The sequence below is a fragment of the Candoia aspera genome, chromosome 1, assembly GCF_035149785.1.
Source record: "Candoia aspera isolate rCanAsp1 chromosome 1, rCanAsp1.hap2, whole genome shotgun sequence".
Lineage (NCBI taxonomy): Eukaryota > Metazoa > Chordata > Lepidosauria > Squamata > Boidae > Candoia > Candoia aspera.
In genome coordinates, this window is record NC_086153.1 from 177,632,889 (window position 1) to 177,660,066 (window position 27,178).

General features: G+C 37.2%; 1 protein-coding gene across 2 annotated transcripts in view; it reads left to right on the plus strand.

Annotated features, from left to right (window-relative positions):
* Positions 1-27,178, plus strand: part of SATB2 (SATB homeobox 2) — a 132,016-nt gene that overhangs the window by 11,195 nt on the left and 93,643 nt on the right. For both annotated transcript variants that reach the window (XM_063318026.1, XM_063318027.1), the window contains exon 3: positions 19,950-20,126. In XM_063318026.1, the coding sequence (XP_063174096.1) occupies positions 19,950-20,126 (177 nt within the window). The remainder of the gene's footprint in view (positions 1-19,949; positions 20,127-27,178) is intronic.

A 27,178-nucleotide genomic window follows, 5' to 3' on the forward strand; every position in this document is an offset into this window, starting at 1 on the left:
TATCAGTGAATCAATGGAAATAGATCGTGTTTTGCCACAATGGAATATTTCAATTCTAAAAAAGATTCTAGTGCAAAATTATACCGTGGCATGTGCTCTTCATTTTAACTACATAGTGAGATTAAAAAACAACAACAAGACTTTATACAGTATGCACTAATAAAGCTTATTATCAGTCATTTCATTATTAACTGCTTTTCATTATATGTAGCAAAGCTGGGCTTGAGGTTTATATGTAAAGGTTGTCTAGCTTAGGTAGCAATCTTATGCATATTTAGCTCTGAATAAATTTCTGGAATTTTACTTTCTTCAGAATACAGTAGATATTTGAGAGTTTTATGATTAGTTGATTAATATGACACAACAAAATAACATCCTAGCTGTGGGCCTAGTATTTAGTGGCATTAATGTAGACTTTGGTCCTAAAGTACACTGCCTAAATATTTGACAATAGCTCCTAGGTCGGAATCTAGTCAGTATAAACATATTTAGATTAGGCTTTTGTATTTAGATCCTTAGAAATAATTGCTGGTGGAGTTTGACCAATAATGTAGCATGCCCTTTGAATAACCTATGTAAAATTTTCATTTTATGTCACAACTTAATAGGCGTATTTCTTAGATTTGATATTTTATATGGTACTTGCTAAAGGAATAGAATTTTCATTTACGGGTTAGGCATTACTATGCAGTAAAAGGTGTCTTTCATAATGTATTTTCCCAACTAACAAATAACTTTTTTGCTGTAATCCTTGCATATGCGCTGACTACCATGATAGATGTCTCCTTAAGTATTGTAGTAAAAGAAAATGGCTTGTATTTTGAGGCTGTGGATAGTTTATGTTGTTTTGGACCAATTTCCCAAGCAGTGATAGAAAACAGATTACAATAACAATTATACAGTCAGAAGATGCAATATCCATTTCTGCTTTAATTGAGTGAAAGAATAATAAAAACATCACTAAGAAAAATGAGATGGACCTGTCACATTACCAATTTTTAGACTTTGAGAAAATGCAGAGAAACTGAAGTAGGTTTACTTTACCTCATCTTGTTAACTAAAATTTTATTTATAGTAGAAAATATGTTACTTGCAATCACAGATGTGGACAAGGTTTTAGGAATTGCTGTTTTTCAGATGTTAAAGTAGAGTGAAGTATTCAGGTTTATGCTGAACTGAGACACTTCCTATTGTCTGTATAGTTTTGGTTTCTTTTCTTTGTTCTTTGCAGTTGGAGCCATTTATGGTATGTCACTTCATAGAAATGAACACAAAACTACACTGAGTTCCTAAAATGTATTCCTGGTTTGTTTGATTCTCAACTTTCCTTTAATGACTGAAATATTCACATTAATGGAATGGACTTCCTTACCTCAACTTTGTCTCTGTAGATTCCTAACCCCCCTGAAAATTTGGCTGTGCTATGTGAGGAACTCTGGGGAATAACCTGAAATTTTGTACATCTGTAGATGGAAGTTAGGAAATATGCCCTCAACTACATGAACAGAAGAGTAACAAGACTCTAATACATAAAATACTGTAGATCTTTCCCAGCTATATGGATTAATTCATACAACCATATTGTATAATTTACCTCCTCCTACTGAACAATTTATGTCTGAAAACAGCTATTTGAGTAGACCCTCAAAAATTCCCAATAGACTGTAGTATGCCATTGCTACTACTCTGTTTAAGAATGAGAACTCTCTGGAAGAGATTTCAGTTGAAAAAAAAGGCCCCAGAATGGTAGTAAAAGAAGATAATGTGGGCATTAATAGAAGTAATCATTTATTAATGTAATTATTCTATTAATGCACACATTATCTAAGTAAACAATAATTAGGGATACAATAATGTCCCTTCCAAATTTTAAGCATACAGTATTGTGCACTTATTTGAGAATGAACTTATGTAATATGTTCCTTTTCTATTTCTTTATAAAGCGATGGGTAAAAACCCATCACAGTACAAGTATATAGTGGCTTTTTCCCTAATGGAAGGCTTTAAAATCTAAGCAGATTAGGTCAGTGAATAAAAATAGTACTTCTCAAAGTTGTAATGAACATGAAATATAGGGAGATTTAAATGAATGCCTACGCTTATAAGAAGTGGCATACCTGTATATGAGCAAAGGCCTATCAACTCAGTTTTCTACAGTGGTCAACCACGTAACAAAGGGAAGTCCACAGAAATACCCTGAGTGGATAGCATGTTATTTAATATTGATAGATATGTTGTCTCTCATACTTGAGATAATTATAAACATCACAGGAAGTAATCTTTCATGGAAGAAATATGTATGTGTGTAGAGTCTATGGCATGTTAGTTAAATCCAGTGTTATATGGAATATCAGTGGATTGGGTTAAATTTAATGTTATGTAAACATTTTACTGCTTTGGTAATGACAGTTAACTTTTTCTTTCTCCGTTCTGCACTCCATATGCCCTCTGGTCTACCAAAGGGGATTCACCAACTATGGAGAAGAAAATTGAGGGGCTGTAGAAAAAAGGAGGAAGTACATCTGCCAAGAGCGCTTATTCTGCCGACAGAAGAACACTGTTGAATGCAACTGAATAATCTAATGTTCCTCAGTTTCTAAGAAGACACATAAAAGCTTATGGTTTACTGAGTTAAAAAACAATTTTCACAATATAACTGCTTTTATAATGTAAAATCCTTTTAGCTCAGGTCATATGAAGAGAACAATAAATATAAATTACTGAATGAAGGTGTTTTATGCAGCTAGCCTGGTAATATTATGGAACTATTCATGTACTAGATTGATGGTTCAGGTCCTAAGGCAAAAAAAAGTGCATAGTGGTCAAAGCTGCAGTTAATTTGATGTCTTTAGAATTATTTAAGATTTTTAAAATGAAAATTAATGAACAACTTTTGCAAATATTAAGGGAGATTTAAGTACCTTGGGTACCTTTCTCATGCTGAGACATTTTGATTGATTGATTTATTGATTGATTTATTTAAAAGGCAGAGGATTTCATGCTTCCTAGACAAGTACAGAGAAGTTTCATTGAGCTGGTACATTTTGAAAAGAACAAATCCTTTTTCATATACAGTTACTGTATATTGATTATTCCTATGCATTCTTAGGCCTAATCAAAATACAATGAAGTTGTACACCAGATTCTGAAGTTGATTATGCCTGATGGCTGCTGAAGAACTGAAAGAAGTTTATCTTCAAACTGGGGCTGAATTTACCCATTTCTGTGTACCAGAAGGGTCCTTCCTATTTTTTTTCCTTCCTTCCTCAAATATAATCTAGCTGAATTCTGTAGAGACAACCACATGTTTTAGAACAAAGATGTGAGAAAAGAGAGATAATTAAGCTACAGCTCAGCCTAGAACAAGTGAGATAAGGGAAAGTGATTAGTACAGGGGATGTACTATTCGGGTTGGCTTAGATATGATGGCATATGTCTAATGTACTGCCTTTCCTAACTTGGACGCAGTGCTACTAAATCAGAATGAGGAAAGGAATTGGAAGTAATTGCAGGTGTTTGGACACGGTTAAGTCGTGAATTACTAAGCCTTTGTTTGGCTTTATATCTGTTTTACCCATGGCTTGCTTCTCCCCCTACTCCCTCTGGCTCCAGTGGCATTTCTTGATCATATCTGGGTGTTTTCATCAGGTTCTTCTTTCAGATGCTATACAAAGGGAGTAAAGTGGGTCATTTGGTTAAATATAGTGAAGTATTCAAAGTATTAATTTATAAGAATTGTAATGAAGTGTATGGGTTCAAATTAATTATAGTACATTTAACTTCTAAATGTTTGTAAACAACTATTTCCAAATTTTTGAGGCAGACATTTCTTAGTTTTCATTAGAAACTTTAGTTTTAACTAGAAATGGGCAACTTTTTTTTTTTTGCTCATAAGTCATATTTCCTCAAAGGTATTCTTCTGGGCATTGAGTGTCAGTTGGGGAGTGATGCTAAAGCAAGGTTCTTGTCTTAAGATCCTTTGCCTTTTTTCCCCTTCTTTCTAATACCTCCCTCCCTCCCTACAAACGCATAGCAGATTGCCAGAGAGGAACAGATTATTCTTGCAATAAGTCTGAATTTATTGTTTGCAAAGGTTTTCTGAAGTCTGATTGAAGGCCACCTTGGCTGGAAAGCTGCAGTTGTTCACCCTGGATGAAACAAAAGTTTGTTTCAACTGAAATTAAATAGAAATACCCCCCTACAGCTATAGAAGGCATTCATTTTTATATGTGATGTTATTTAAAGTAGTTTTACTGGCTAATGGAGAGCAATTAACTGACACACATAATAGTGGGCAACCAGGAAGCTGATGGCAGCCAGGCAAATAAAGAGCTCCAAGCTATTCTCCAATGGCTAGTTGCTCCCATCTCTATATCCACCACTAACAGTGAAATGAAAATGGCAGTGAACTGTCTAGGCTACCATTACTGTAGTACCTGATTTAAAGCAGGAGTAAGCTGCCTTTTGTGGGAACGTGAGAACTGCAGTGAGCAACCCAATGACATAAAGTCAGCAGTGTTGTAAGTGGGGATTTTCCTTTTTTCTTTGCTATTCAAAATCCTGTTAGGGCTTACACTATGATTTTCATGAATTTCCCAATTTAAAATAGTTTTTTTGTAATCGGAGTTGGAAGGGGCTCTGGGGACTAAAGAAAGAATTTCTAGGACTAAGTGTAGCCCCAGGGTTGCAATAAGTTTCCCCGTAGTATAAGATATATGTCAGGAGCAAACTATTTTTTAATATTGACAATATTCATACATAAATAAAAAGGCAGAATGACATATCGATGTACTGCTTAACTACACTATGGCATTGTTATCAGAGTAAAAGCTCCTTGCTTCTTAAGAATGCTTCTTAAGAAGCATCGCTCCATTGTCGTCTTAAGAAGCAAGGAGCTTTTACTTTGATAACAATGCCATAGTGTAGTTAAGCGGTACATCGATATGTCATTCTGCCTTTTTATTTACGTATGAATATTGTCAATATTCTATTTGCCTGAAATACAAATTACATAATACAAATTAATTTAAAATCCTGAGCCTGAGCATTATAGAAGATTTAATAACAAATCACTTCATATAAAATATTATTAAAAATATATGAATACTAATATTTATAGTAAATGTATTATGTAGGTAATGTTCTTTAAACTTGGTAGATTCTTCAGGTTTTATAAACTACTTTTAAACTAAACCAACATATGATGAGTTCTTCCCAGGATTTTCCTTCTGTTCTCTTAAATGTAGTAGCCAGCCTGCTCCCACATCATACCAATGCCTTTTTTCTGTACCTGAAGCAGCCCCCTGCTTCATTAATCCAGAACCTGCCTTCTGCCTTCTTAGCTATTGCTGCTGCTGCTGCACAGCCACATCCAACAATACCACACACATACAGTCCCAGCATTCCATCCCTCCATGGTCTGGTGTCCCAAACGCTTCTGCGCAGAGCAACTGCATTTAGGCCCCTGCATAGAATGAAACGGAGCTGTTTTGTTCTAGGTATGACTCAGAACTTCTGAAATTGAGTCTGTAGCCTAAGTGGCCAATAGAGCTGGGCAGGTCACAAACTGCTTCCTTGATGAAGTGTGGTTAAAATTGTGTCAGGAGAAGAGAGAAAATGCTATTTTAAAATTGGAAAAACTAAACACGACTTTATGGTCCCTTTACAGTGGGCAGTGTTACGAGAACATGTGATTTAAAAATGTTCATGGTTAAAGGGATGAGAGGATGAACTCAAAGGGTCAGTTGCAGAATGACAAGAGGATTATTTGTGAAAGTACACGTGGCCCTTGTTATTTGCAGGATCTGTATTCCAGCATAAAGCCACGGATAATGAAACTGCAAATAATGAACAGTATACTTAAGAGGCTCCACCACTGGGGAAATATCTCTGCAGAGTGGAAAAACCATCACAAATCATGTGGTAGAAGCCAGGTGACTCTCATCACTATACAAGCAAGTTGCTCCAAAGAAGAGGACAGGCTGCTGAAAGGAAGCCACATAGAATCTCACTATCAGACTGATTCAGTCAGATCCACTGTGACCAAGTGGGCCCTTCAAAATGTACTTTCTGCATGAGCAAAAGCCCATCCACTGTTTTGCTCATGTCTAAAGAAACAAACCAAAGGCAAAACTGCAGATTTGTGAAAACCAAAGTCTGGTCTCATACAAGCCTAATTAATTATTACTATCAATTGGAATATGCAGAATCATGGATTAGAAGACCACAGAAGATGAACACTACTGGAACTGAATATTTCTTACAAGAGGAAACCATGAATGAGTTTCTTAATGAATTTTTTAAGAATTTCAAGAGAAATATCTCAGATTTTGACGTACTGCCCATGTAGACTTGGTTTTTGTAAGCGTTATCATTGCCTAGGAGAAGAATTAATCTGTAACAGCTAAAAATGATAAAGAACTTTTAACTGCGAAGAGAAAAAAAAATGAGCAAAACTGAATAAACCATTTTTCTTAAAATAAATTTTGTCTTACAGTTTTAAGGGTTGCTTATAACTACAGGTATGCTGAGAAAGTATGATTGGCTTTTTTCGTAAAAGAAGCTTGGAAGAATAATCCCTAATCAGATCTTTTGGTTTTTTAAAAATTATGATTAATATTAGAGCAGCAAACAACTTGGGAGTAAATGCCATTGCTCTGGAAAGAAAAGACATCTCAGGCACACACACTCTGTCTCTCTCTTTTAGGATGCAAATCCCCTTGAATATAATTGATTGCAATTAGTGGGATTTACTTTTGAGTATATAATGAGTAGTATTGTATTGTCCATGTATTCAATTCAGATTTTATTTTTAAATCCAGGCTTAAAGGTAACTTCATCCTGAAGCCATGACTTTCTGTCAGACACAGTTGGGCATGAAACAGCCCACTGGGGATGGACATCCATTGACAGGGAATTCCATAGCTCATATTTTCCCTCTTCATCCTCATCTCTCCCCTATGTAGATTCCAGCAAATAACAAAACAGTATTCTGTATTTCAAAAGTGGTTGTTTCGCAGATCTGTATTTGGAAAATGCACTACCCCCCCTCAATTATTCCAGAACCTGCCTTCTGCCTTCTTTGGGTTGCTACTGCTGCACAGCCATATCCAACAATACCTCCCATTGCCCCCCAACTGTTCCAGTACCGTCTTTCCATCCATTCAACTACTGCTGGTGTCCCTGCTGCCCATACAATACCATTTCCATCCCTGTGTAGAATGAAATGGAGCTGACATCAATGCAGCACCCTAAAGTGGCAGATAGAAGCTGGGCAGATCACAGACTCTAAATGCCTGTAATTAATGCTTTCATAAATGTGGTGGCCTGCGCAACAGCTGACTAAATTTTAAAAATCTATATTAATATTTATAAGAAGGAATGATACATTCTATTAGGTATCATCATTAAAATATTTTGGGATGTGAGAAGGACAACTATTTTAGGGAATTAAACCTAGTGTACAATTACCGATGGCATTCCTTCTGTTCCCATGTTCCCTGAATTAACCTCCAGTGTGTATGTTATGGTAACTGAGTTAAAAGTTGTTTTATCCAAACTTACATTTTAACATGTTTAGTGTCTCTTGTGACAGAAAATAAAAAGTTTTTGTTTAGACTTTGAAAGAGTAGGAAATAATCTGTTAAAATAGTAGCTTGTTCATACTAAGGATTAACAGCCCAAATAATTTTACAGAAAGTGGCTATTTAAAAACACAGTTGTTGAAAATAGGCAGCATTACAGGGGATTGCCAATAATCTGATTATTAGATTTCTGGTTAAAGGAATAGCTATGATTTAATGGAAATCAGAGTTTTATTTTGAAAATGAGCAGTAGTGTAGTACAGGGATCACCATATTTGGAGCATGTGAAATACTGTACATTTATTTGTAGTAGACATCAAAGTCCACTAATGAGTCAGTTATAAATAAGTGGATTGAAGTCATGAGTCAGTTATCTAGTGAATGCTGTATATTGTATATATTACTATAAGAGATTTTAACAGAAACTCTAAAAAGCCAGTATTGCTGCACAAAAATTGGTTAACCCCCCCCCCCAAACATTTTTCCTCCTGGTTTACAAATGGGAAATACTAAGGCCAAGAGATAAAAAATTAGAAAACAGAGTTGGCAGGGTTTTTTTTAAAACTTTCAATTTTATTTGCTCTTTATAGGCTGTGGGGAATCTAAAACTTTGTGGATGTATGGCAGAGCACCCAAAGAGCTACCAATAGATTTTAAATTGTCTTCTGCCTACTCCCAGGATAGAAGGAGAATATATCTGATAAATCTGAAAGGTTTGTTGTTCTTAGTGAAGGCTTGAGTTCTGTAACAAATGATAGCTATTATCTGTTTTCAACAATGTCATAAAGTTATACATGTAATGACGCTTATATTAAGCATAATTTTAAGATTTAGTGGCAAATAATTTTCCAACTCTTGCAACCGGGATATTGTTGGGTATTATGAAGACTCTGACTCTAGTCCCACAGGACATAAATTTATACAATATTTATACAATATTTATTTATTTATTGAGTTTATGTAGCCACCTTGTGACTCTAGGCAGCTCACAATCCAAAAACAAGAAATAATAAACATTACAACAAAGCTGAGTTCCCTAAAATTTATAATGCAACAGCCTGGCCCCAGCGCCTGAGGAAAAAGCTAGGTCTTCAGGGCTTTCCCAAAGGCTAACAGGGATGCTGTTCCCTTCTCACAGGTGCTGCAACATAGAAGGCATGCATCCTGGGTCCCACTAGATGGCACTGTTTCAGAGATGGGACCTGGAGCATGTCCACCCTGCCAGACCTGGTGGGATGGGCAGAAATAATTGGGGATAGGGGCTCCCCTCAAACAACCCCTAAAAATGCACATATGCTAATTTCTATTTATATATGCAAATTTTATTGTTTTGTTCATTTACTTTCAGCACTTTGTAATTAGATGGACATTTTGCAAATATTATCTTTTAGCAGTTGATTGTGAGGCTCTTGATCTTTATGCCCCAAATCCAGCAACTCACAGCACAAGCCACTACAGATATGCGTAGTTCTTCATTGGGACAGTATCAAACTCTGTTAAAGTCACGAATGGGGCCTGCTTCCTCCCGCCTTCTCTTTTAAGCCTCCCACCTTCTGATTCTGTTCTACCCCTTCCTCTCTTCTTCTTTAGCTCTGTGTAAGGCTATTAGCCATTGCGACTGGGTATTCCATCCTTACATTGATCCTTTGAGTTCTTGTAAGCTCATGCTTTTGTCATCAGCAATAGCATCTAGTTACTTTATCTTCTGTTGGCCTCGTTTGATTGCTTTTGATTTTTCCAAGCCTTGAAGTCTTCTCCATTAATTTATGTGTCCAAAATATTAAAGCTATATTAGTGCTTTCATTGAGCAGTCTGGTTTAACTTTATCTAATGTTCAATGATTTGTTGTTGTAGTCTAAAGTATTTTCAATACTTCTTCCAGCACTGGAATTCCAAGGCATTGATATTTCTTCCTTGAGCCTTCCTGATGGTTCAGCTTTCAGAGATATATTTTACAATTGGGAATATCTTGGCTTGACAACACATACACTCCCCTAAAATGACCACCCTTTATGTTTTTAAAATGTTTTTTTTCCCTGTTCTTAATCCCTGAATGTTGCCCAGAGTCATTGGCAAGTGGTTGGCCTTAGAAATGTAAATTATAAATAAATAAATATATTTTGGTTGACAGTGTGATATCTCTGCTCTTTAATATTTTGTCCATATCTGTCATAATCTTTCTCCCAAGTAGGGAGCTACAGCCACCTTCCTGTAAATTTTTGAGCCTAGGAAGATAAAATGTGTTACTACTTCAGCTGCTTTTCCATCTGTTTACATTGGATTAGGGGGACCTGTTGACATCATTGTAGGGTTTTTCTTAATAATAAGCAGGCCAGTTTTTGCTCTCTTCTTTCACCTTCAACAAGATTCCTTAAATCATCTACTCCCAGAGTGGTATTATCAGGATGTCTGAGGTTGTTGATGTTTCTCCCAGCAATTTTAATGCCATTCTAATTATTCGAGACTAGCATTTCTTAATAAAAATTCTGTAGATAAATTAAATAAATAAAGTGACAGTATATAACCTTGGCATACTTTCCCAATTTGAACCAATAAGTTATTCTATGTTCTTTTCTAACTGTTGCTTTTTGATTATAATGCAAATTGTTCAATTGGCAGATAAAGTAGTGAGATATTCCATCTGTTTTTAAGGGCTATCCAGAGTTTGTTGTGGTCGTCATAATTAAAAAAAAGTTTATATAATCAATAAAGCAGAAAAGTATCTGCTTGGAACTCCCTTGCCTTCTCCATTGGCCTTTGGATGTTAGCAGTGTGATCTTTAGTGATCTTGTCTCTTCTGAATCCAGGTTTTACATCTGGCAGTTCTCATTTCATGTATTTTTGAAGTCTGAATGGCAAAAACTTGAGCAATATCTTATTGGCATGTGAGATAAGTGCAGTTTAGTGGTTTGAACATTCCTTAGCGCTGCCCTTTTTTGGTATTGGAATATACATTGATCTTTTTCAGTCCCTTGGCCACTGCTGTGTTTTCCATATCTGCTTACAAACTGCATGTAGCAACTGCAGACTGCATAATCTTGCAAGCCTTTAAACAATCCCATTATATTGGAAGTATTGGCTGGTGTTCTGCAGCTTTATTGTTAGCAATATTTTTTACAGCAAATTTATTTTTACTTTCCAGAATGTCTCTAATTTAGTGATCAAATCTTTGTATGGATCTTTGATTTTGGGATCCTTTTGTGCAATTCTTCCGTATATACCCACCCTCTCTCTCAATATCTTCTTTCTCCAGTAGATCGATGTCTTCCTTGACTTTTATCTTTTCACTTTTGCATAAAAGTTTTCCTTGATTTCTATAATTTCCTTAAATAACTCTCTTATTCTTCCCTTTCAGCTGTTAACTTCTTTGCATTGCTTATTTTGATATGAGTCTTTGACTCTTCGTGCTCTTTTCCAGAACCCAGCACTTAGTTGGGAAAAATTTGCTCTGCCTCTATTGCTTTTGTTTTCTGCCTTTCTTCAACATGTCAGCAGGCAGATTTCACCTTCTTTTGCTTTTTGTATTTCAGGATATTTTGCTTGCTTTATTTTAATGATGTCATGAATTTCTGTAAAGAGTTCTTTAGGTACTGTATTTTGAAGTCTATTTGTTTGTTTGTTTTCTTTTAGCTTATGCTGTAAATTTTCAAGGAGTTTGAGATCAGAGCTGTAATCAGCACCAGATCTTGTTTTTGCTGACTGAAGAAGTGTTTCCATCTATGCTTGCAGAGTACATAGTCAGTGTAATTTTGCCAGGGCCCATCTGTGTATAGAATAGTCTTTTAGGTTGTTGGAAGAAGATATTTGCTATAAATATTTAGTCTTATTGGCAGCACTCTGTTAGGGTACTGTCTCATTTTGTACACCAAAATTGTGTGTGATTTGTCCAGCATTCAGCACCTCGCATGACCCAGGTTATGGTAATGTCTTTTAAGGTCATGGTGATCTACTATGACATAGTCAAGTAGGTGCCAGTATTTGGATCTGGGATCTTGTACTTGTTTGCAAGTCTGAACATCGTGTTAGTGATGCACAGGTTGTGCTTGGCACACTTGCTCAGAAGCAGCAGGCCATTATGTTTATTTTTCCCCACCCCATGCCTCCTAAGGATTCCATCCCAGTTGTTGCTATCTGTTCCCACCCTAGCGCTGAAGTCGCCCAGAATGATGAGTTTGTCACTCATGGGGGTTGTTCGAATAATCTGGTCCGGGTCCTCATAGAAACCTTCCTTGTCTTTGTCTGGACTCGTGAGAGTTGGTGCATAGATGCTGACAATGGTGATGTCCTGGGACTTGCTGAGAGGAAAGCAGAACTTCATAATGCATTCATTTATTCCAGTGGGTAGAATAGAGATGTTCTTCAGCAGAGCAATTTTGTTTGCAAAACCTATTCCATGAGCCCTGTTGTCCGTCTGTGGTTTCCGTTTCCAAAAGAACGTATGTCCACTTGCTGCTTCCTGTAATGAACCATCGTCTGCAAGCCTGGTCTCACTGAGTATAGCAGCGATGTCAATGCTATAACAGCGACGTTTGGCTGCTATGAGTGCTGTTCATCTTTCAGGCCTTGGCACCTTGTCTCTATCCAGCAACGTGCGGACATTCCAGGCTCTGAAAATGAGTTTTCTTTTATTTATTTTTCTTGATACTTGATGGCTAAGTAGATGATCCGAAGTCTCAGTCAGAATATGAAGTCACAGGTTTACCCTGACAAAGTACAAAAATATTCCACAGAAGGCAGAGTCCTATTGGAAAGTTTGGGCACAAGCTGGGATCATGACTTTAATTCAACTGTTATATAATGAATATTTTGAGGATTTTTCAGGACTTCAAACTGAATTTGGCCTTCCCAATTTGCAATGGTGGAAGTATCTTCAGCTTAAGCATGTTGTAACAAATCAATATGGACCAGGCACTTTGGCTGCCTCAAAGGCACCTGAGCTGCTTTCTTACTTGGTGGAATCAATGACAGAATTAAAACCTATAACATACAGTACCTTTATTCAAAAGCTCAAGGAAATTGTTAAAGTGGACATTCCTGGGATATTTCAAGCATGGACTAAAGAACTGGAATTTCTGATAAAGCCCCATCAATGCTTCATGCCCTTAAAAATGTTAAAATGCTTTCTCCAGATTTGAGATTAAGGTTGATTCATCAAACAATTGTATTTAATGCATATTGGACTTCCCAAAGAATGTATTTGAAAGAATGGACATTAGATTTTTTATGCTGTGTAAAAAACTTGAGGGCTCACTAACCCATATGGTCATGTGATCAGACACTGATACAGTATCTTTTTGGGAAAGTGTATTAATGGGTAAATCTTTAAATGTTAAATATGTTAATGTAATGTTGAATTATATACCAAAGCTTTGGAATTTGACTGTATATCTGAAATTATGATTGTATCAAGCATGAGGGGTGGCTAAAGGAATTATGTTAAGAAATTGGTAAACTGATATTCCAGATGTCAAGGAAGGGTTTTTGGAAATGTGTGATTTATCTGTTTTGGAAAAGGCAATATTTTCTAATGTGTGATTTATCTGTTTTGGAAAAGGCAATATTTTCTACTAATCAGAGGATTTATTTATTTATTTATTCAATTTATATGGCTGCCCATCTCAACAAGTGACTCTGGGTGATGCAGCAATATGATGGGAGGCAATCAGTCCAAGAAATCCAGTATGGATCAGTTAAGATTCTCTGCTAGATGTATTCAGTAGGGCTGTGTAATGCTTCAGATTTGATTCCAAATATTGCTTTGAAGCAGTCAAGAGTGTGCATGAATTATCTGTAACTGTTTAAAGCAGGTGCATTTTTTCTTGAGATTTCATTCTGGGGAAAAGTGCAGCCGTTTTTAAGAGTTGCAGATAGATGCTATGTTTGTGGTTCTCCATGCTCTGAAGGCCATTTTGGAATCCAACTTGAAGAGATGCACAGCCCTAGTATTCAGCTCACTGAGATGTACGGAAGAAAGCTATTTGCTTCAGTAATCCATTTTTTCTTCTGCTTGGGAAATTTTATACTTTTAAGAGAATATGCTTCTCCATCAGGAAAGCCCCAGAAAGCAATCTAGAGATAGTTACGTAATCCTCAATGAAGAGTTTTTGTTCTGATAAAATGTCCATATATTTGCTTGTAAAACATAGAAATGTAGGCTCTAATAAAATTACATTGCAAGTTTAGTGATGTATCTAAAATAGAAAATGTTCGTTGAATTTGAAATAGAGTTGGATAATCTGTCAAAAATTGTCTGAGTGCTGATGCATTGGGAAGCTGATTCCTCCCTGAAAATCAGAAAGAAATAATCATGGTCCAATATTATTTTGTAGTATATTAATCTGGAAAAAAACAAGTCATAGAGGCATGTTGGATTACTTCCTATAGTTCAATTATGTTCAATTACTTTCTGCAAATTTGGTGCAGATTGATAAAGCACTGTTCTTTCTATAATTCCAGAATTATAGTGGAGAGTGATTTTTGTTGGGGAAGGTGGCCCTAGGATTTCTAGAACATGTTTTGACAATATATAGAACTATCTTTTTCAATTTGGCTCTATATTATTTCCAAGGGAAGAAAACCTATAATAACTTCAGAATAATTTCCTGAATCTTCTGCAAGAGATAATTCTTTAACTCTCAGGGTATTACTGTATTCACTTTTAAAAGTATTTTTCATTTATTGTAAAGATCAGTTACTGCTAACAGCTTATACTTTGCTAAATGTAATTATTTTTCAGATATATACTAATATACAACCTGAGATATTGTTAACACTCATTTACATTTGAAATTTGAAATTTTACTCAGTTTACTACATTCATGATTTCCAAGCCATTGGTCTGAAGAGTCGCAGGTGTTGCATATGATGGGGTATTTCCCTATTTTTATTCCCTACACTTCCAGAAGCAGTTTGAAGATGACTGTTGATTTTTTTTCCACTTCAGTTCACTTAGAATTCTGAGAACAAAGGCTAAAAATCAATGTCCTGCCCTAAACTGCAGTAGGTCTTGCCTCAACAAAAATTCCATTCCCCCATTCACAAAAAGAGAAAGTATCCAACTGCAGGGCGCTTTACTGGCCTGGTGTTGAAAAGAACTGACTTCAACATTTGTTAATTTAACCCCTCCTCATTTGTCAAAACTATAAAGCAGTTAAGTTAGCATATCCATTACAGGAACTGAAACTCAGGATCTGGAAGGAGGAGTGATGCAAGAATTTCCTCCACTGGAGAAACAAGCACAGCATACATGCCCTAACTTCTCAGAGATTTCAACTATACTAGCTCAGTAGAAAATAAATCAGCTTAGCTCTACCATCCTGCTGGTACATCATGAGAACTTCTTTAGCTGCATTCATACTGGTCCAGCAACTTTACATGGGTGTGCCGTTGGTCATCATACATTTGCAATATTGGGTTATTAACACACCAGTATATAATATACCAGAAACAAATGAAATCCTGGAAGCATTTTTGGATAGCTACAGCCTTGCTGTTGTGATTCACGCATAGGTAACCTCATACTTATGCTGCTATACTGCATTTATGTGGAACTGCCCTTGTGCTTGATCCAGAAGCTGTTATTGGTACAGAAAGTGGTGGCCAGGTGGAGTGGAGCATGCTGTGAACACATTGTATTATTGCTATGGCAGTTGCACTGGATCCTGGTTAGCTATGAAACCAAGTTCAAGGTTTTGCTCTTGATGTATAAGGTCCTAAACAATTTGGATATCTGATAAAACTCCTTTTATTATTATAGATTGAATCAGTTGTTTAAAATTGTAAAGGTTCTGTGTGTGCCAAGGACTGCAGAGTACTGTCTTGCAGTAACTTGTGTGTGGGTCTTCTCAATGGTGACATTCATCTATTCATCTTTATTTTGGTCAAAGATCAGCACCATCAGTGGTGACATTTTCACCCTGAAATGCTCTTCTTTTCTGCAGTTCATAGGTATCTATGTTAATAACTTTTAAGTACTGGTTAAAGATCTATCTTCTTACCCTGTGTGAATATTATATGCATGGTTTTGGTTTTTTCCAATCTCCTTTTTTCTTTAATATTTTTAAATTGAATGTATCACATACAGTTTTAATTACTGTAATTTGTACTGTCAGTATATGCAGGTTTAACTGACTGTAAACCAGTCTGAGATTTCGTGTAACTGGAAGAAATACTCAACTATATTAACTAAATAAAAAAGTTTTAGTGTAAGAATCAAATATGTATTGTTTTATGTTATACTCCAAAATGATTGACAATTTAGTGTTATGAATATGAGCCTGCCCTCTTCAAGTTCGGTAATTTAAAGAAGTTCAGAAGATTTTGCTTTGGTTGTGGACCACAACTTGTGGATATTGGCAATTTTGGGTGATAAGGGTGATAAATTACTATGCAGTTTATGCGACTTGACTGAATTACTAGAAGTGGTTCTGCCTTTAAATATTTCAATTAAATAAATACAGTATAGGCATAGATTCAAAAGGAGAAGAAAAGGTTCACAATCTTTGAGATCCACAATCCCATAGAAAAAATACAGAATTCAGTTTTGCTTTCTTTTAAAGATAAATTGTTGCATATTTATATTAAATTGTTGAATTTAGTTTTCAGATAAGTTCCATGGGTTTTTATGAGAAAGCTAGACATATACTTACTCCTCATTCTTTTTTTTAATTCATTAAGTAATTTGCTGGCTCTCTTTACACTCGGTAAAATTTGGATGTTCTTAGACAATAGTTGAAGCATTTATTATAAGACATTAATGTAAAACCTGTATATAATAGGAAATACTGATGTTCCAGAGAAATGTCTTCCTTGCTTCCTTTCTGGTGACTTCCTCCCTCCCTTTTTTGTGAGGGGATGAACTTCTTCCAAAGAAGTAAATAATAAAAAAGTAGTTATGAGTTGGTGTGATATTGGGGTGCTGGTGGTGATGATGGTAGAATGAGGAGAGGCACTGTAAAATAGACACTATAATTGTTCTTGCAAATATTTTAGTGTACCAGTTGAGATAGCAGTTTTGAATGTTGGGTTGACATTGCTTGATTAATTCAGCAAGAGCTCCTGATTTCTATAGCTGTACCTTCCTTTTTGTAAAACATAATAAATCAGAATTATCAAGCATACCCTAAGCAATTATTTTCCTAAAGTATTATGGACTGTTTTAGATGTTTCATCGCTTGGATTTTTATTCTTTATTCTTTATTTCTATTTATAGTATTTTTATTGTATTTTATTATTCTAATGGTTTTAATCATTTGTTGTAAACCGCCCAGAGGCCTCCGACGGGAGGAGATGGGCGGGGATAAATTAGATAAATAAATAAATAAATAATATCTCAGTAATATTTTCTTCCTGGTTTGAGCAACTGTTGACAAACTTGCAAAATGTAACTTACTTACTTATTTAAATCTCTCCTTTGGGAAAGATTACTGGTGGCTTTAATTGCAGGCATTTGTTTCAATGCAAATTGAAGTATGGAATTAAAATTTTATGTTATGGGCATAGATAGTGATACTAAAACATTTTACTCAAATTCTGAGGCTAACTTTTACATTTTTATTAGAGGGAACACACTATGAAAAATACTCTTGAGATTCAGCTTTAACCACTCTGCTTTATATTAGGCATTTTATGAATTTGCAGGTCCCCACTAATAGCTATTTTGTGAAAGCACCCACAATATTTTCTCAAAACAGCCCATTTTCAGTTAACATCTTTCCCTCTTCTATCTTACATACTCTCTCCTTTCATTTTTTTTCTGTTCGCCTACACTCTATTTTTCAGTTCTTCCATTTTCTTTGATTTCTTTATTCTGTCTTTGTGTCTTTTGCTATCTTTACTTTTTCTTGCTCTCTGAGATATGATGGGTTGTACAAAATACTTGGCTGCCATAAAATAGAAAAGCTGGTGACAACTTTAGTAAGAGCTGCTGAATGCAGGGAAAGAAAAAAAACAATGCAAATGTTATGATACAGGTATTTTCTATCTCCAATTTTTATGGGGCTACCTGGGCCTTGGATGTGCTCCAAAGAGGCAGGAAGGGACAGCAAAGAATCTCTTCTTGGAATTCCTTAGAAGGCAGAAAATTTTCAGTATGGGAGCAGTAGAGACTATGGCATTACATCGTGCATTTTGGTTATTAGGGCTGACTTCAATTTTGAAAGCCACTTCAGGAAAACGGGTGCTCTTGGGTGTGGGCTTATGCTAAATGTTGGTAACAATAATGATGTTTGGCTGTTTCAATTTCCCACAGTGCCTATAGTGATGCTAAATTGAGGGCATTTGTAGGAAGTTAAATGGCTATTTGCTGCTGGTACTGGTGAAGGTGAAAGGTCCCCTGTGCAAGCGCCAAGTTATGTCTGACCCTTTGGGGGGACGCCACTATTGTGATGTTTTCTTGGCAGACTATAGCAGGGTGGTTTGCCATTGCCTTCCCCAGTCGTCACCTTCCCTAGCAAGCTGGGTACTCATTTTACTGACCTCAGAAGGATGGAAGGCTGAGTTGACCTGGGCTGGCTATTTGAGAACCCAGCTTTTGCTGGGATCGAACTCAGGTCGTGGGGAGAGTTTTGGTTGCAATACTGCCACCTTACCACTCTGTGCCACACAAGGCTACCAGTCTGCACCACAAGAGGCTGGCACAATTGCCAGGACAAATATCAGTGACTAATACAGTCCTTAGTTCTGGAGAGTTTGGATTCAGCTGGTATCACAGAAATTAAATCATTAAGGACTTCTAGTCATCTTCTTCTTTCTTCATTTATTTATGCTTCCAGATCAATACACAAGTATACAATTTAAATATGGAAAAACCAAACCTGAAACAATGGATAATGAAAAGAGGGTGCCAACCAAATTCTGCAAGCCATAGACATTGATAGAAATTTTGGCAACCTATTAATGGTTGCCCAAGTTAAGTCTTGCAGAAGGAAGACTAACCTCTTGATCAGAAGGACTACTAAAATTTCTGACAATTGGGTTTATGAGTTCCAGCCATGTTTCATTTTAAAGTGTCAGTTTGCTGTATAGGTAACAGAAAAACAAGAAGAATTTAAATTGATTGTTTTGAAGATGAATTCTTCCAGCTTGGAAAGCACTTTACACAATTACATATGCATAATAAATAATATACTTGATTATGATGAAATGGACCTAGAAAGTTGATTGTTCATAATATGATTTATTATTATGTGTTTGATTTATCTTAAATTATTCACAATGATATTACTTTCTTTAGAGATCATAGTATAATCTGTTTACTAATCCTTGCAATCACGTGCTTTCATTCATTTGAGCCTACTTGACTAATCAGACCTCTTCTGAAATATGTGTGATAGCTAGTTCTGGGAAGATCAGAAGTGAACAGCCTGAATCTTGACTAATCTGTTACCATAAAAAGTGGAAGGCATCTCTCCCACCCAAAAGAGAAAAGCTTCAAGCTTGTGGCAGTGCACAGGTGGGAGAAAAGGGCACAAAAGTTTGAGCCTTGATCTCACTATAAATAGGGCTTCATTACGGTTATTTGTTGTTTCTATTTGTTTTACATTTTTGTATAAAATAAAATACTTCAGTCTGCCTTTAAAGTGGGATAAAACTATTCAACTTATTACATAAAAGTAATTACATCTTCCATTTATATCTATATTTAATGTATTATTTATAGTTTGTATTGAATTTTAAATTTTATTTCTATTGTAAACTGCCAGGCCTGCAACTAGGGTCTGTGTCATCCAGGGCAAACATGGATTCCACGCCCCCGCCCAGGGGTTGGTGACGGAGGATTTTGTCATTTTGGCACCCCCCCAGTGCGGCGCCAGGGGCACATGCCCCACGTGCCCACCCTTAGTTGCGACCCTGTAAACTGCCCAGAGTCCCTCCTCAGGGGGGAGATGGGCGGTGATAAAAATTTGACAAACAAATAAATAAATACAAATAAACAATGAGATGGCTAATACATTAGATATTTTTAAGAACGTTTAGACAGAGTTCAATTCTAACACCTAAATGGAATCTCCATCTTCTGAGTCAATATACTTCTAGATAAATAAATGCTATTTGCTTCAGTGTCAATGTGATATAGTGGTAGAGTGTTAGAGTGAGACCAAGGAGACCCAGGTTTAAGTCACTGAGGAAATCTCAGCCCAATCTACCTCACAGGGTTATTCTTGTGGGGAGAAATAGAAGGAGAGAACACTAAGTATGCCACTTTGAGCTCCTGAAGAACAGATGGCATATAAGCCTAACAAACGTATGTCCTGTTTCTGAGTTTCTTAAATGTACATGGTAATGGGACTTGTAGATATATTGTACTGATTCAGAAACTTTTCTTGCATTCTCTAATTTTGGATTCAATAATCCTTCTTCCTCCAGGTTTGATGATCCCCGTCTTTTGTGTGGTGGAACAACTGGACACTTCTCTTGAATATGATAATCGAGAAGAACATGCAGAGTTTGTTCTGGTTCGTAAAGATGTGCTTTTTAGTCAGCTGGTGGAGACTGCGCTTCTAGCACTTGGATATTCTCACAGCTCTGCAGCTCAGGCACAAGGTACTACATCAAAATGTTTAATAGTTGGCTGCATAAAAAGAGTTCTTTGATGGTATCTAAACATGTACCCAAAACAGATAAGGTAGCTAGTAGTAAAGATGCTAATGCTTATAATGGCCTAATAGTAATCACTGAGGAATTAGGTACAAACTTTAAAACTGCACTCAATGCAAAATTATTTCTAGGCTTGTCCCTATGAACATAATAGAAATTACTTTTGAGTACATATGCATAAAATCAAGCTGCACATCATGAATAACTAATTGTGTATGTGTGTATTTAATCAGAGATTATCAGACATTGTACCAAAGTTTACTAGTAAATGTATTAACAGGTGTTCACAATAAATATGAAAACAACAGTGCAGGAGTATTAATTTATTCTTCAAATAGCATATAACACATGCTATTTCAGAACTGTATTCTTACAAATAGAGTCAGAATCAAGTTAAATGGTCTCATTTGATTTAGAGGATTTAGTTCCAGTTCTGGCCAACTATTCAAAGAGAATATGTTTGTGTGTGTTTTAAATCACACTTTGTAATATGCAGTCCAAACATGATTATGTTAATTGTGGCAACTGATGAATGTTTAGAACTTTGTGTTATCCACTGTGGACTGCCTTTTTCTTTAAAATATATGCATTTATCTAGAGAATATTCAGTGTCCTCACTGAATTTGAATATTTTCTTGCAATATTAGATGAATCTTCAAGATATACAGTAGCCAAGGTTAACAGCCAATTAAAGATTACCTTTAATTTTAATTAGCTGATTTGATTATTGATTAACAGGCAATTGCGTGGGAAAAACCCAGACAGATAAACTCCAAAAGTCAAGGCGGGTCTGATCTGTGTCTCTTTGAATGGCTGCTTAACTCCTCAGTACTACGCATGCGTTTTCCCCCCTGGATAGGGGCCCCCTCCTGCTCACCATCAGTGCTCATGACACAAACCCTGTGACTTATGTACTTGGGTCAGACATTGAGATACAAATACTGAAAGGGTGGGGTTTGTATTGTAACATCAAGGCAAATATTTAGTAACTTGGGGAGCGTACTTGCCTGGTTATCTGGGAACAGTTTGATCCTGTTGAGCCCGAGGAAATGGACATGGTTCCTGGGTCTGTAAACGACACCACTTGCCAACTAGATCCCTGTCCCTCCTGGCTGATGAAGTCAGCTGGGGAGGTGATGTGTGGGTGGGTCCAGGTGATGGTGAATTCATCTTTAGGGGAGGGGGTATTTCTGGGTGCCTTTAAAGAAGTGCTGGTGTGCCCCCTTCTCAAGAAACCATCACTGGACCCCACTATTCTGGACAATTTTCATCCAGTCCCCCACCTCCACTTTTTAGGGAAGGGGGTTGAGAAAGTGGTGGCATTGCAGCTCCAGAGGATCCTGGATGAAACAGATTATCTGGACCCTTTTCAGTTGGGTTTCAGGCCTGGATATGGGATGGAAACAGCTTATGCTGCAGGGTTCGGTGCTCTCTCTGCTCCTTTTAAACATCTACATGAAACTGCTGGGTGAGATTATCTGCCGCCATGGGCTGAGGTATCATCAATATGCTGATGATACACATCTCCATCCCGGGTGACATAAGTGATGCTGTTGCCACCTTTTCATGGTGCCTGGAGGCTGTAAGGGTCTGGATGGGGAGCAACAGGGTTCAGCTGAACCCTGGCAAGATGGAGTGGCTGCGGGTTGGGGGCTCCCAGGTATCCGGGAACTTACCATATTTGGTTTTGGATGGGGTTGCACTGCCCCAGACACACCCAGTGCGGAACCTGGGGGTTCTCCTGGACTCACGACTCCTGCTCAAAGAGCAGGTGGCAGTTGTGGCCAGGGGAGCCTTTGCCCAACTTTGTGTTGTGTGCCAGCTACACTCTTTCCTGGATCAGAAGTCCCCCGGAATGGTCACTCATGCCCTGGTCATCTCCAGCATAGACTACCGCAATGCACTCTACATGGGGCTACCCTTGAAGAGTATCCGGAAGCTACAGCTAGTGCAAAATGTGGCTGTGTGAGGTCTTTGGAGCCCCTAGAAGGGCACATATAACACCGTTGCTACGCAAGCTGCACTGGGTGCCAGTTTGCTTCCAGGTCCAATTCAAGGTGTTGGTTATCACCTTTAAAGCCCTACATGGCATTGGTCCAGGTTACCTGAGGGACCGGCTCACCCCCACTACATCAACCCATCCCACCCGGTCAGGCAGAGAGGGCATGTTATGGACCCTGTCGATGAGGGATTGCCAATTGGCAGGGCCCAGGAAGAGGGCCTTCTCTGCTGTCGCACCTGCCCTTTGAAACAAGCTACCCCCGGGGGTAAGACAGGCTCCCACTCTCTCAGCCTTTCGGAAGTAAAAACATGGTTATGCCACCTGGCCTGGGATAGGAGTGGGGACAGCTATTCACGGGGGTGGTTGGCCCCATGAGGGTGCCAAGGATCTTACTTCCCATCTTGAATTTTATATTTTATATTTTATATCTTGTATTTGTATTTTTATGTATTTATATTGAATTGTTTTAGTGATTTGCCACTAAATAATTTGCCATTTTTATTATTTGTAAGCTGCCCAGAGTCATCGTACGCGAGATAGGCGTTAGAGAAATTTAATAAATAAATAAATAAATAAACTTTTTCATCATTGTGGCTGATGGTGGACACTCATCCATAAAATATAAAGGAGCTTAAAAAATAAATTCATGCCATTTTGATAGAATAGAATGAAATTGTAAGTCATAAAAATGTAGCCTTAGGAAAACTGTATATGTACATCAAGTGCTATTTCATTATATACCTTAATAATGTGCAAAAAAGATAATGTGTATCATATTTTATGTAAAGGTATAAAAAAGTGAAATAAAAATGGGCTATTAGTAAGCTAGACAATGAAAATCTGTTTTAATTAATAGTGGATTATGAATATTTGTGAAAGAATTCTAATCAGAAAGAGTCTGATCAGAAAAACAGGTAACAATAGATTGTATTGTGGCAGAAAACCTGAGAAAAAAATTAGAGAATCACTTCATGGCGTTATAGGAATATTGAATATATTCCTTATTCTTTTTTGAATATAACGGTCATTGTATCCCACTATTTCTGTCATGGTGAACCAGTTTTCAATTTGACAGCACTATTCATCTTGGTTAATTCATCTTGTGAATTAACATGTGGAACATTCTGAATTAAGCAACCAAGGCATCATTCTTGGCATCTCTAGAAAGAAGGGGATTCCAAGAAAGACTGCTTTTATAGGGGCATGCGGCTTCCTTCACTGACCCACACTGGCTGAGCATTTCACTTGGGAAAACATATGGGCCCTCCAACAAGGAAAGAGAGATTGAATTGGAGAGGAATCAGCTTTTTCATCCTTAGGAAACAGAAGTTTGCTGGTACATTAAATAGGTGTGTCTGGCTTGCAGATTTTTGTGATTTCTCATGGTCCAAAGTTCGTATTTTAGGCTTTTACGTGCTTACAGAATGTTTTCTGAAAAACATTGAGAAATAAGATCAGATTTGCCACATCTAATCTGGAGTCTACCTTTGATAATTTGACTATGCCACTTAAATGGCTAAGGGGGTTCTGTGGAGTTACTTGTGGTTAGAAGTTATCTACTTGTTCCTTGTCACTACTCATCTCTCTGTTGTATGTATTTGTGATTAGAGATATAATTAAATCTGAGCAAAACCTGTTATTCTAAAATATTTAAATATTTAATATTTCAGGTATATTACACACATAAAATGCATACTAATTAATCACTGTTCTGTTTCATAATGGGTGCTAAATTTGAAATTCTGTTCTTTATATTGTTAACAATATTAATACTATTCTATTATTATTATACATAGACACATACAACAATGTGTAAACCACTAGGGGTCTAGCAATGTGGCATTTTGTAAGAACAATACATTAATAAATAATGGATGAGAAATTTATTTTGGGCGAAGGATTGAATTGACTCTGAAATGCCTGTTCGAGACTTTGTAGTAGCATTGGGTACTCATTTCACTGTGACATAAAGCCTCCAGTGTGCTTTCTGACACACTCTGCCATGCGCTACTGATAATAATGGATGGAAGTTTTAAAAGGGATCCTGTAGGAAACTCTCTCCCCAGCAGCAACCTTTCTTAAACATATCCTCTGTCTGGCACTGAAGCTTTAAAATAGCTTTCCATTGTCATCCAATTCAATAAGTACGATTTTAAAGCCATACTGTAGGGCAAGAGGAGGGTTTTAAGGAGGTGTTAGCATTTCATTTTCTAGCAGTATTCTCCCTCAAATTGCAAAAAGTCTTAAACTATCCATATTGACATCAATGGAAGCTATTTTAAACCCTTGCTTGGAACAGCTTCTACTTTGAAATAAGGGGTCAGAAACATCTGGGGAGAATGGATCAGAATTAGGAAAAGAGGATTTGGGGGAACAGTATGGAAAACGAGAAAGGAAATCGGGATTCTCAAAGCTGCTTAAAGGGGTATATAAATATCTAAGGTTTGGATTAGGTCCACAGATAAGGTTTCCTATGCCTGTTGTTTACCTCAAAGAGAGAGCTGCCTTTTAGTCAACACTGCAGATTTTATATTTGAAACTGTTCAATCAAAATCATACACTTTTCAGATTAAAAAAATATCAGGAAAATAATTGCTACAGTTAATTGGGGTGAGAATTTTTGAATTCATCGAAACACCTTTGGAGAAGAACACGTGCTGCTGTTCTCTATGCAAATATAATTGTTAGGTGTATATATCTTGTTTTGATGTTGTCCATATTCAGAGAGATTTTGTTACATGAGTATTTCGGAAAAATATACCATCCTTGGTTACATTCTGATGGAGAATATTAGTGTCTGTGTGAATATTTGAATTGGTTTCAGCTTCTTGAAAATATATAATGTGAGCCCTGAGTTTCTCATTAAAAAAACACATTTTAAGAATATTTTTAAATGAAGTTACAGTGTCATGATGATCAGCAATAATTATTTTTTGGTTTTTTTGGTCAGGGAACCTTGAATTGAAAACAGAAATGGGAACAATATTTTTCTATCTACTATGATTTGAAATGCCCACACTTTGGCTTGGATAGGTTTTAACAAACTTTAATCTAAAATCCCAATCCTAGAATGAATTCTTTGTCATATTAATATTGTACGGTAGTATCCTTTTGTAACTCCTGCCAACCTAGCAGTTCGAAAACATGCAAATGTGAGTAGATTAATAGGTACTGCTTCAGCGGGCAGGTAACAGCATTCCGTGTAGTCATGCTGGCCACATGACCACGGAAGTGTCTATGGACAAACGCTGGCTCTTCGGCTTTGAAACGGAGATGAGCACCGCCCCCTAGAGTCAGACACGACTGGACTTAATGTCAAGGGAAACCTTTACCTTTACCTTTACCCTTTTGTATAGCCTGAGTGAAAGGTTTAGTATCTATTCCTTTTCAGAGTTAAGCTCTCTCTTTTTTACTTAGGGAATATTTCCTTCCTCTTTTTAAATACTTTATCAAGTGAAAGAAATGGTTGTAAATTCTTCATACCTTCCTGATTTATCCTATACGTTCTTTTTTTTTTTAACAGAGTCTAAAGCTTTTAGATAAAAAAACTATGCAGATACTTCAATGTCTGTTTTAGTCTGCTGCATGTTATTGAAAAATAATTTGTGGGCAATAGATCTATGCAGTAAAACTGAGATGGGTTGTAAAATGTAGCCAAAACTAACCAATTGATCAAACGGTAAGTCCTTGACATGATTTGTTATTAACTGAAAAAGATGGAAACATTAGTATTTTGATTATTGCACAAATTTATTTCATATTGGTTGCAGACAGTTGTATTTATAGTGTAACAGTCTGATTATCCTCTGATTACTCTATACTTTCTTTGTGCCAGTGTTAATATGCATTTTTGGCATACTATCATTTTTGGTAACCTCATGTTTTCAATAAACTATCAAAATGATTATATATATATATTTTACACACACACAAACATTTTTGGGGTGGGGAGGTGCCTTTGAGTCAGTGTTGATTTCTGGTGACTTCCTGGACATGTCCTTGCAGTTTTCTTGGCAAGATTTTGGAAGTGGCTTGCCCTTGCCTCCTTCCTAGGGCTGAGAGAGAGGGACTGATTGAAGTGAATATTTGTAGCTCAGGGTTGAACTGTGGAGTCCTTGGTGCTCTCTGAGCCTTGTTGTTTCCTTGCAGACGTTTCATTGCCAGACTAGGCAGCGTCTTCAGTGCGAAGAGGGAGTGGGCCTTGCTCTCTGTTTATATACTGTAGCTTGCCCTGCTTGTGTTGGTGGGGGTGTTGTTCTCTCCTTGGGAGTTCCTTGATTGGGCTGTTGTTTGCGCAAGCATCCAGAAGCTTGTAGCAGGCTGCTGCTAGGCATCTAGGTGGTGGGTACATCAACAGCAGCCTAAGCTTGTCAGTGCAGTCCAATTCCATGTGCAGGAGCTCACGTGTAGTCATATGTGGGGTACCATTCTCTGCTACCCAAAAAATACATGCCTGGTCCACATGCTTGTCCATCACCATGTCATGCACAGATGTGGTCTTATTATACTGAGATCTGGCATTTAGCAGCAGCAGCTGGAGACAAAGTCAACAAAAATGTGGCCATATGGCTTAGAGTAGGAAGGTACCCCTTGCCATACCTTCCCATGCCTGTCATGGCCTCAGTTGGGAACCCCATTATATCACCCCCAGAGACCATTCCTGGCTCCAAATCCAGTCCTATCCCAGCTTGCTTCAGCCTACCATTGCTTCCAGGCTTCATGAGCAGAAAACAACCAGTCATTCTCCAGCAACACTGCCAAAGCTCTATGGCTGCTAGCAGCCCAGCTCCCTCTCTGGTGCTGTCAGATTCAAACACTCTGGGCTCAGCACGCTCCCTGTCACCAACCTTCATTGAAGCGTGTTGTCAAACTGTACTTGTGGGCTAGTTCAGCCATGGTCAATGGCGGCAATGCTAATGTTCCCCCACCCTCCAGTGAACCCTCTTCCTGCCAGCACTACCTGTCAGGTCAAAGTCATTCCCACATACCATTACAC